This window comes from Cupressus sempervirens, chromosome 1 (assembly GCF_028749045.1).
Source record: "Cupressus sempervirens isolate cs-2001-9-10 chromosome 1, ASM2874904v1, whole genome shotgun sequence".
Lineage (NCBI taxonomy): Eukaryota > Viridiplantae > Streptophyta > Pinopsida > Cupressales > Cupressaceae > Cupressus > Cupressus sempervirens.
The window spans coordinates 673,905,677-673,918,205 of NC_143118.1; the positions used below are offsets into that span (position 1 = coordinate 673,905,677).

Genomic DNA, 12,529 nt, shown 5'->3' on the forward strand with positions numbered 1-12,529 from the left:
AACCCAATGCAAAGTTCAATACAACCAGTATACTGAGGAAAATGCTACCTGGGAAGATTATGATGAGATCTTCCAAAAATTTCCCCGTCTTTTCTCTAGAACCGGAGCAAAAAAAATTTGTGACTATCTATTAAAAAAAACCTATGCATTGTTACTTAAATAGAATTTTGTTTTCTTTTTGTCCGTTTTCTAAAGTTCATCAAGGACAATGAAACAAAAGGGGGAGGATATGTTAAATTCCAAATTTTTTATCTTTTAAAATAATATTATAGTCATTGTTATGGTTGGTTAGATACTCTTGGATATCATGATTAACTGAATTGATTCATGTGAAAATCACTTGTTAGTTGATTACTATTATTTGGACACAAATGAATGCTTATATTTTAAGATAAAGATGGTGGTTAATCATTGTGACAGTTATCAGTTATTTTGTTTTCTTAATATTTCACTTTAAATGGAGGAACATGTTATTATTGTGGAATAGGCATTCTTGGTTGCAGGAGTAGATGAAAGGGGGGAAGCATTGCTAAACGGAATTCAAGGAATGGGGCACCAATTTAGTCCATTGTCAGACCATCAGGTTTGGGCTCTAACTACCTTAATAGAAGGATTTAACGGCTAGGCAACGGAGTATACCTTGGACAATCATGAGCTACATGGTCGATTTTTATAATAGGAGAAATATTAAACATTTAATATCATGAAAAGAACTATTTCCTCTCTTTTATTTTGAGACTGTGGATGTGATCAACATTATAAACTTTACATATGTACTTATATATATATATATATATATATATGATGCCACCATGCTACTTTGATAATATCTATGAATTGCACTTATATATATATATATATATATATGCATGCGTAACTAAAGAGAATATAATGACAAAAAGACATTATACATACTCTCAAAATTACACACGCATATAGATATATGTATATGTACGTACAATTATAGATAGAATACAATAGCATGATGACATTATATATATATATATATATATATATATATATATATATATATATATATATATATATATATATATTTGTTTAAAACCATGGAGAAAATATAAGCTTTATGCTTTATTATGACTCTAAAACAATGAGTGTTGCCACCTTTTTATCGGCATCAATTTTTAAATTTGAATTTATGGAGTTCAACTGATATCGAGCTCCTTGTAAACTGAAGCGGGAGTCCACACTAATTTCTGCAATACTGAGCCGCACGGGTGGAAGCCATAGTGTGCAAAGTGGTTGCTAAGGAATCGCATCAGCAATTGCAGTATTTCCTTTTTTTTCTCAGGTCATGTATCATTCACAAGTTATTCGCATTATATGCTATGCCTTTTCAATGCAAGAACTCTTTTTTTTATATTCATCATTTTCCAAATGCAGTAGTAACATAAGGTCAATTGCATATTTGAGAAGCATCAACTTTGCTCTCTTTTCTTTATGTGTGACAAGTCCCTATCTATGTACATCAGGTGTATGCCCGTAGGGACAGAATTGCTATAATTCCTTTGGAAAGGAATGCTCAGCAAATGTTAATGCATAGTATTTTTATGTTGTGTAAGATCTGCTATATCTTTGGCTTGAAGTATCTTCTGATTTCTCTTGTACTTGATATTTACCAGCTGTGGTTAAATTCAAAATGATTCTCACAAATAAATCTGATCAATAAGAATCTCATGATTACTGGCAGTCTCCTAGGATACACCCAAGGCCGATAGAACCAAGTGTAAATGGGTGAAGAGGAGAAGTGTTCCTGCAAGAAAAATAAACTATTATTCAGTGTCTTAACTATAAGAACGTTCAAAAGAAGAAATTGCTTAAGTCCAAGTCAGCTCATGGTTGTCCAAGATATAATTGGTTGTCAAGTCAAGCGGTGGTGATCGGGTTGTTCAATGCCCACCTAAATCCTTGGCCAAGGTAGAATAAAAGCATGCTTGCCACAAATGATCACTAGAGGTCAGGCGTGCTAGCTGACAGAGGGAAGGTTGATAGAGGAATACCTCAGCCTTCTCTGCTGCTTAACCGACACTCTAACACCGGTATGCTCAGGATGGCAGTTCTCAAGCCTAACCCGAGGTAGGGAAGATTTTTCTCGTAAGAGATCGTGAGAGTTGGGAGGTTAAGCCTATATCAATGCTTATCCTCTTCACGGAATGCCGAGGCTTGCACAACACTGTCAATTATTTCGGTTGATGTATGAAATCCTAAATCTTTTACTTGTACATACCTTTATATTACTTTGAAATGTATAGTCGAAAATATGGTTAAATTGATTTGTTTCTTTTAAAATGTAATTGTAAAAGTCAGTTATGGAAGTTAAATTAGTTGTCTTTCATTTGAAATGGATATAGTCGTTACTTAAAATTGGATTTATAATTTGTATAGTTCACAAATAGTTTCATTTCTGTATGATGTGCTGTTTCTAAATTACTTCACCTCATTTTGTTATAATATTCAGTTATAATCTTAGAATATGTTCTTTACTTTCAGCTTAGTAAAAATGGCATGGAATATGAGAAGATTGCGATTACCATCACCGCTCCCTTTACAATAACCATTACGGACATTAAGTGCAAGAAGAAGATTAACAGCACTCTTTACTACCATGAACCGTGGGTTTCACCTTCAACATACGATCCATGAGTTAGGTCATATGGCCAAGTCATCACATGCTCCTAAATTACCTTAGACACAAACAACCACTGCACAAACATTATTAATAAAGCTGAAGCATTATTGGTCGGTGCAAAAACGAAATTCCAGCGAGTACAACTACTCAACCAGATGCAGGAACAACGTGTCAACTTGGATCATTTTAGGAAAAATATAACTGAGTACACACGGGAGCAGCTGAACATGTATATCTACCAGCAACAATGAGTAGAACTTGACAGCAAAAGCAGACACCAAACAATGCAGAGATTTTTCATAAGGTAGGATCTGTCTCGCAGCTAACACTGAACTCAATAAATATAGGAATAAAAATAATATATACCATGAAATATATATAAAAATGAGACTCTCAGTTATAATAAAACTCTTATTGGGAAAATTTGTAATCAACATATACTAATAGATGTAAAATTCGTACTACTAATTGAATGTTTGGTATATTATAATACACGAGAAAAAAATTGAATGTAATGATAAACAAGAGCTAGTCTTACAGAAATAAACTGATCATAATGTCTGTGGATGCAATAACTTCGATATCTCAATTTTTCTTCAATCTTTCAATCAGCTGCAATTCAATAAACCTCATGTTCTTGCCAAATTCATTCAAGCCTGAAATATCTCTTAGAAGTGTTTTATTTTGTTTGTCAGAGGATTCATATAATCATCCAGCCAAAGGACTTTCAGTACAATTTTTGCTGCTCTCACTTTCCAAGATCCTGAAATTATCCTTATTGGCAGTCAGGGCGAATCATACGACATCCTCCTCCAACCTAAAATACATATTTTTTATAGAACGACTTATATTCCAACCACCCTCAAAGTTAAAGAACAGATAAGGCAAGTGCAAAAAATTACTTGGATCTGACGGAAGCTGATAGAACAGACCAAGCACCTGAGATTCTACACGAGGTGGATAAATTAGAGGCTCAATGGCAGCTTTGATAGCATTGAGGTAGTAGGCTGAAGGTATATTTTGCTATGGGCATTATCATAAAGAAAGTGAAAATCCTGTTCTGTTATTTTTCCACAGCTTTTCCTCTAGACCGGAAGTTGGTAGTGGTGTACAACCAGAGCGTTTACTATGTCACTGCTGTGCATTGCTTGACTTACAGCCCCAATCATAGGAATCTCACTATGAGACACAAATAGATCTTCCAGCATGAACAATAGCTGAGAATTAAAAAATAACAATTTGATTTGCACTTTTAAGCATTGACTCTTATCATTTGACTGGCATAGCACCCATGGTTTCATAAATTGACTGGACTGAAGAAAAATCTACAAAAAAACAAAACTTAAAATGATTTGACCATGGCACAAGATAACCATACACACACGTAATCCGGAAGATGCTAATGATATCCTTCTCCACGCAATACTCGTATTTGCTAAAACTTGTGCAAAGATCCAATCCTAATGCCTCACCCTCTCTCTATAATAGCAATAATGATAGAAATTCCTATCCCATGGTATCCTTCCTGCTCTGATACCATATTAACATATTTCAAGATAAATCCAATGAATCACTTTGTATTAGATGATGGGCATAAATACCCAAATATCACAACACATTCTGTTGAACAATCTTTACCGGAATACCACATGTTGAAAACAAACTATTAACAAATAAACAAAACAATAACAAATATAAAACAAACAAACAATTAAACAACCACAGCAGTGCACATGATGAAATATACAACAATGGTAAGTAATGGTTTTCTCTTCCATCATTTGCAAATGACAACCTGACAATAGTAACTCATAGAGCAAAGTCAATTGACAGCACCTAGTTGGCAGACTTGCAAAAGTCAGTCTCCACTCCAATAATGGTGGAGTTACTCCCATATATGGCAAGGGCATAGGTTCTCAAGCAGGTAATTTTCTGGCACTCTGTTCCTAGAGCAAAGGTCTCTCAACGAATGTGAAATTGCTAAAGATATCCAGCATTTCCCTATGCAAACTTTTGAATGGATGGTTTCCTTTATTGCTAGCATATATTCTATGAATATTAATTGTTGTAAGCTCTCATCCATATAGAAAATGCGTTTATTTATGTGCCTTATATTCATTTGGTGCTTATAACATTTATAATTCTATACCCTCACACTGTATCTTGCACTCACTCTAATACATTAAGCTTGCAATATCCTGATGCCAAAATATTAGCACCATTTTGCTGTATTTTTTGAATCCTCATGTCTCTCCTAATATTTGAACCTTTGTTTGGTCTAGATTACCCAAACAGAAGCACTACATGTAAATGTTTGTGTGACGCACTAGCATCACATAACAATTTGTGATTCAGTGACCATTTTCAAGTGTTTCACTTGTCTGCCAGTTTCTACACTTGCAGGAAAACCACCCTAAAGAGACTCAGGATGAAGATCCACCTTTTCTTTGTCTCTTTGACCTCATCCAAACATTCTTATCAATCTCTCAATACTATCACTTTGAAAAAAGAAAAACTCTCAAGTTCTCCATTGGCAAAGTGTGAACTATCTCCATTGTTGTAAAGCATCTTACCGGCATTCTTTGTACGTGTATTACTCCCATTATACTTGTTGCATTCATGGAGACTATGGTATCAACCACTACAGTCCGGCACCATCTCTACTTGGCCACTTCAGGTTATTATGTATTTGCTCAATCTCTTCTACCTATTTCGTTATTATCTTTGTTACATCCCTACTGTTAATATCATTTTGGCATCTAGGATCACTGTCATTATCATTATATTTCTCCAGCATTCTCCTCATCTTTGCATTTGTCATTTTACTTTATCAAAAACCAAACTGCTGTGGAGATAGAAATACAAAAACAGGTATTTGACCTAGAGGTAAATCCCTGAACAGCCACAAAAACAGTTTTCTTCTCTCTTGTTGGAGATTTTATTAAAGAGGGGCATGTTCTGTCTCCCTTGGCATTTGGTGATATCTTCTTCTTAATCTCTCCTTTGTTATTATTGTATGAATTTCTCTCAATGGATTAGTCTATTTCAACATTATTATTCTAACATTGTTTTTGGGAAACTCTGATGTCATCCTGGATTTTTTTGTCACACGCATTAGTGACATTTTTCGAAACAAATTACTTTTCCTGGACTTTTTGTGTTCATACAGGAGTCCAGCAGGTTACTGTCATCCACACAAAGCACTAGCATCCAACACAATCAGCTTCGAACTTTTAGTCCACATTTCTCTTTCATTACGTTTTTCATTTCTAAATTCAGTTGATATTTGTGTTTATTAGTTTGTTTGTAATTACTAATTACTATCAATTTCCTTATTTAAGTGCTTTAGCTTCATTTATCAAACAAACATCATTTTTCGAGTTAAAGCACTAAAATGGTACATAGGTATAATATCAACATTATATTGATTTTTAAAAAAAATCTAAGCTAGTCAACCCTAGTGTAGAGCAATTGGAATAACTTGCTGTCTTTTGCTAAGTCGAATTTCGATCTCTACAGTGCTCTATGATAATAAGTTAATAACATTATGTTTATGTAAGGCTCCATCTGTCTGTACCCCAGCTTTGGGACTGCACAAAATTTGATCTTTAATAGGCTTTATTTCTACCCATATTTTGAAGGATAAGCCCTTTCATAGATCCCCGTATTATAATAGGAAACCTCAAAAACAAATTCTATTTTTTCCCTTGAGAAGACAGTCTGTACCTTAAATGATTGTTAAAAAAATAATTAAAAATTAACAAAAATTAAATTACACACATTATACTACAATCAATAAAGATATGAAGAAAGCAAAAAGCATCTTTGAAGCTGAACATGTGATACTGCTGTATATGATATGGATATTCTTGTCATACTGCTGTTTCACCTGAGTTGGCCTAGTGGTGGAGAACTTGTACTCTTGAAAGAGAGGTCACAAGTTCAAATCCCACTGGGGGGTAGGGTATGTACGCCTCGTTTGTAGCACCAAGCGCCTCTCGAAAAAGAGTACGAGGTAGTCCCATATCACTGTCACCATATGTAAACCCAAAAACTATGGCATAGTGTCGTGGACTATAAAACCCACTTACTTACTTACTTACATGTTCCAAATTGAACTCAAAACAACTGCAAAATCTTGCTGCTATAAATGAATTGAAATATTCCAACAAAGTCAAGACAAGCAAAGTGGAAACAATTCTCAATTCCTATTTAATAAATAAACAACGTAATAATGCATGTTAAGCAAGCCAGTAAATAGCACAAGCAATGCAACACAAACAGCCTAATGATGTGATACCCATTGCTAACAACATTGTACACATTAGGTAAGTGCATCTATTGAAAAAGAGAATTGTAATTCAATAACCGTAAGTGGACTCATTTGTTATAGGTATTGAGATCATAGATATTTGTTCTTCTAAGTTGTTCTGCTTTGTGTGTTATGTCTTTTTGATCATATGAATACTTATAAATAGAACAGATGGTAGAAAATAAATAATATTTTGAGGATCTCAAACAGAATTTGTTTTCTATATAAACAGAAGACATGATGGAAAATTCAAAATATTTCGAGGATTTCAAACAGAAAGTCCAAACGTTCTCAGCTGAGTTAAAACTAATAACTGGAAGCCTAATTTAAATTGGTTGTGCACAGAATGTGCCAAAATGAACTTTACATATTGAATTGTGTTCAAGGAAACATACTGTGGCCTTTCTTGATTGCCTTAGAGTAAGTAGATTTATCCAAGAGAAGGCGGAGAACTTGCTCAGCTCTGGAATGAAATCTTGAAGCTGGACCCTTCAGTGTGTGCCACAGCAAAGCACTACATCCTGTTGTTTTCTCCTTCGAAGGCTTGATAACAACTTCTCCTATGACTTTCTGAATACCTGCTGATTCCAGAAAATTATATCACATGTAAAACATGGTGATTAAGCCGAGATTTGTGAAAAGGACAACATGAATCTCAGAAACATAGGGTGAATTATCAGCTATAAATGGAAACCAACTCATTTTCCATGCTTCTCAGAAACAATAAGACATCAATTTGAACAGAAAAAACCATTTATAGCAACATTGCAATAGAAACAGTAAAAACACAAATAAAACACCTAAATCAAAGCTTTGGTATGTTAGTACATCCAGTGTATTGTTAAATTTCAATAAAGATGAAAGAAGAACCAATTATATTATTACTTAAAAATTTGCTATCACTAAATTTTCTAGCTGTTGTATTTTTTGATTAGTCATAATCTTAAAACGTTCGCATTACTTTTGAGAAATTTGTTAAGGTATCTTTTAATCTGCTCGTATTTAAAAAGCCAAGATTGTAAAGCAATTCATGAGCAATTAGCAGTTCCACATACCACTTCACAAAACATGAAATATGCAGATAAACCAGTAGTATAAAACAAAGAACTACTCTTGAGGTGGTCCCACAATAGTGAGTTACGCTTTTTAGTCAACTTTGACACTGAAAGGGACATTCTGAAGGAAAAAATTTCATATTCGGACACCTATAACTGCTAAGCTGTTAGGAATGTGAAGATGATGTAAACTAGTGATTTGTGAAATTTTGTGTGTAGATTCTAAATATATTTTTTTTGAAAAAACTATGAATTGATTTGCATCCAATTTTCCACCTCCTTCAACAAATATTTTTAAAAAACAAACCGTTTTTTTATGAGTGACAGTCACTTTACCAAACATAACTTTTTTTCTAAAAATAGAAGTGTGACTCTTTCGAATTTAGATTTCTAACATAGATATCTAGTGATTGCAATTGGTTTCATTTCATTATGTTCAATTTTTTTTTAATTAAGTTTTGAAATCAAGTCAACTATAATTCACTATACTTATTATCACAACAATCTATATGCATGAAATTCATATATTTTTTATGGAAAGAGGACATCAATACGTAGTTCCTAGATATTTTCCAGAATTTTTTTTAATTAGCTTACTACTTTTTTGTAAGAACAAAACAGAGAAGTTGATATATGGTGAAAAACCTATGCTTAGTAAAACTAAAAATACGAAGTCATAGTAAAATCAATATTATATATTATAATCATAATCATTGAAAAGCTCATTTCAAGTAGCGCCTACTTAAAAATTAGAAATTCCAAATCAATTCAATTGATCCCTAACAAGCTAATGTCAAACTGATTTTTTGTCAGCATTTCGATAGGTGCAAAGGAGACTCCATTGCAGGTATGATTGAAGAGCAGAGAGGTTCTATCGAAGAGTTTGATCTAACCCTCTTCAATTAATTCTTTCAAATGGGACTGCTCAAGACTTAATCAATCCATTTTTTTAAAATTGTGTGATTTCAGTAAAACCTAGAATGTGTAAAACAGAGTAGCCACTATTGTGAGACCACCCCTCAACATGTATCATGGGTAAACAACACAGAAATGCAAAGATAAAAACATGAAATGTGCAGTGCAGCCTCAAAAAAAATAGCAAACACAAGTATGCTAGTTGTAATGTTATAGGAAAAATTAGATAATGTTGTGGAAACACCATACCTTTAATAAGCTGCTTCACTGAAGAATTTCGCAGCAAAAATGACACTGCCTCTGCAGTGAACTCTTGGATATATTCTCGGTGGTAGCACCGCAGCTGTTTTGTTATGCTTTGGTGGGAAGCAAATAAACACGGTATCAGAATTCATTGAACTGACAAGGAAAAATTCATTTCAGATGCCATACTAAAAAGCCATTCTCTATTATATTAAATGAATTCAAGTACAGTACAGGTGTGACCTGATGGCCTAGCACAATTTATTTTCAAAAGGGTAAGATAAAAGAACATTACAAACTGCCATATTTTACTTAATTGTCATATAGCATTATTAACTCTTTGAGCTGCTGAAGTATAATGCTCCAACTCAACTAGACGTGTAAAGACCAATATAATTGCTTTTGGGGTTTGATTTAATTCAAAACTCAAAAAACATGTGTCCTTGTTTTAATAAACTCACGCGTAAATTGTTTTCAAAAAATTGTCATGTATTTTAAAAGAATAGTTTTCATTACAATTACGTTAAATCATGTATGATTTTAATACAAAAAACATTACATAAATTACAATATGAAACTTGTTTAAATTATTTATATTATTCAATTTAAAACAAGTCAATTTACAGATTGTAATTAAGAGTAATAGTAATCTATATATGATTATATACATATATTTTGTTAATTTCTATAGCGCTTAAATAAGATTGTTTAAAATGAAAAAATCAATAATATATACAATATTCGAAGTCATGACAAGACATGTCTGTAATATGTGTCAATAACAGCTGAGGTGTTCAAAATGATTTCAAAAACCTTCAGTTTGCTGTCCTCCTTTTACCGTTAGTTATCAATCTATATTACTTTGTTGCCAATCTGTTTAGCAAATTTACAGGCATGGAGTTGCCTCACAGTTCACATAAAGATGTATCTTTTGATGAATACAACTAATTTATACTGCTATTTTCTTCTCTGTCTTTCCTGTTGTTCATTTGCAAATATGGTGCCAGAGCTCATGGGCTGTTCCTTTTGAAATATAAGAGCATAAAATTGTGTGAGGGTGAAGTGCATCCTGTCAACAATGCCTTGTTAGTGCATCCTGTCAGCAATCCCTTGTTAGCCCATAGTTTTTAAGACCCATTTCTAGCTGCTAAATGAATTCGTAATCCGACTCCATGTGAGAAATTCCATGATTTAGCCATTCTATAGACCGTCCTGTTCAAAAACCAATTCTATATCTGCCAGTCGCTGATGTGGGAATTTTAGTTGCTAAGTTTTTTGTTCTCTGCTCAATGATATACAGTTGGAGGAATTCAAGAGCCTGGTGTCTCACCCAAATTTTCTTCTTCCATGGCTTCCATTGAGCTTACAGGACAGGAAATGTTGTTTGTTGCTTAATATATTGGAAATCTTGAGGTAGAAAAATAGCTTCGAGAAGAAGAAGCCAGTTATCAAGTTGAAGATCATTGAAAAGAAACCGCTGAGTAGTGCACAACAGCTATAAGAGCTAGGAGAATATCAATAGCTGTAGCAGAACCATCAGGTGAAGATAGTGATTATAATATCATTAAAGACAAGGGACTTGTTTTATTTTGAAGAGGTCAATGCTTTGAATACAAGAAAGGATGGCAATAAGAGCTAAGGTGTTCAAATTAATTAAAAGATGGCAGTTAAGAGCTAAGATGTTCAAATTAATTAATTTTCTACTATAGGTGTCAATAAGAGCTAAGGTGGTCAAATTAATTTCAAACATCTTCAGTTTTGCTGTCCTCCTCACGTTGGAAGCTTGGATGATAGCTGCCTGACTATACCTACAGTTGGAGAACAGCTTGAAGATGTTTTACTGGTCTGAGAATTGTGTTCAAAGAAATGTTTCAAGTGAACTAGACATGTCTACTATAGGAAACAATAAGAGCTAAGGTGTTCAAATTAATTTCAAACGTCTTCAGTTTTGTCCTCCTCCCTTTTATCACTTAGTTGTTAATCTATTTAGCAGATTTATAGGCATGTAGTTGCATCACAGTTTGCATGAAATGTATCTTTTGATGAATGCATGAGTATGTATCTTTTGATGTTTACAACTAAGTTATTATTTTATTTTGCTCTGTATCTCTCCTGCTGTTACATCCTAATATTTGCCTAATTTAAAATTGCTCATATAGCCGTTGAGTTTTCATGTGAAGTCAGTTGATAGTTAAAATTAATAATGAGATGGTTAATCATTATGATTTCAAGTAAAGATGACAAGCTGGTTAATCTTTATGATGTTACTATGTTGTTATCTTGAAATCTTGGAAAGTCGGTTATTGATTCATGGAAGTGAAATGGTAGTTAGCCATTATGATGTTTTATGAACAGTTACTTGTTATAGTGACTATGATTATCTAAGAAATATGATATTATTGTGGAGAATTTATTTTCTTGTAGGAGCACATTGAAGGGAGCGAAGCATTGCCACAGAGGAATTGGGCAAGGGACACCACTTCACCTATGACTCGACATGTATGAATTCTAACCACCAAGAATAAGAGATAAACAGCTAGGCAAGCAAGAGTATACTAGGGACTACCATGAGCTACCCGATAAATAAATATGCATTATTTAACAAAAGAGAAGATCATTGAACATTAAATTAAAAAGTGTTACCTTATGAAATGGATTAATTTCAAAGCTTCATATGATATTGCAATGTCTTAATACAATAATACCATAGTATCTACATATGCGTGAATTAGAATAAGACATATGTACATGCCCACTTGATATAATACGTATATGTTAGATACACTGTAATATATATATATATATACACATACACACGTGTGTATAAGTAGGAGTATGATATTATAATACTAAGGTATTAGTTTGGGTTATTTTATTTCTCTGGCAATAGTTTTATTATTCAACTTGAGTGGCCATATTTCTATACTTCATTTCATCGGCCTTATATTATTTCGGTGACCACTTTAATATTATTGCCACATTGAACCGATGGCCTTGAATCTTGTAACTCCTTGCCACCTTCGCAATCTCGCTTGTAGCTAAGCATGCAGCTGAGAAGGCAAAGTTTATGATGCAAAAGCTCATTTAGAATACAACATTCTTACCTCTAGTGGAAAAACATACCACCTACAATCAGAATTTCTTCTCATTCTCACTTTGCATTTATTTCGAAGAATTCCATACATCTATCCAGCAGACACGCCATCTGCGGTCGCTTTTATACATTCAAATGTGGTTTCTGCCTCCTACAGGTGTTGAGCCGAGCATGACCAATATTTCGGTGCCGAATCTCCTATACTAGAACAGCAGTAGTTAATTGTTACCTTCTTTATTTTCATGGCATCCAGTGATCGG

General features: G+C 33.5%; 1 protein-coding gene across 2 annotated transcripts in view; it reads right to left on the reverse strand.

Moving 5' to 3' along the window:
* The window catches only part of LOC149579670 (ARM repeat superfamily protein), a 160,611-nt gene that overhangs the window by 79,037 nt on the left and 69,045 nt on the right, over nucleotides 1-12,529 (reverse strand). For both annotated transcript variants that reach the window (XM_089786504.1, XM_089786494.1), the window contains exons 8-9: nucleotides 9,182-9,288; nucleotides 7,358-7,540 (exon numbers count right to left, since the gene is read on the reverse strand). In XM_089786504.1, the coding sequence (XP_089642630.1) occupies nucleotides 7,358-7,540; nucleotides 9,182-9,288 (290 nt within the window). The remainder of the gene's footprint in view (nucleotides 1-7,357; nucleotides 7,541-9,181; nucleotides 9,289-12,529) is intronic.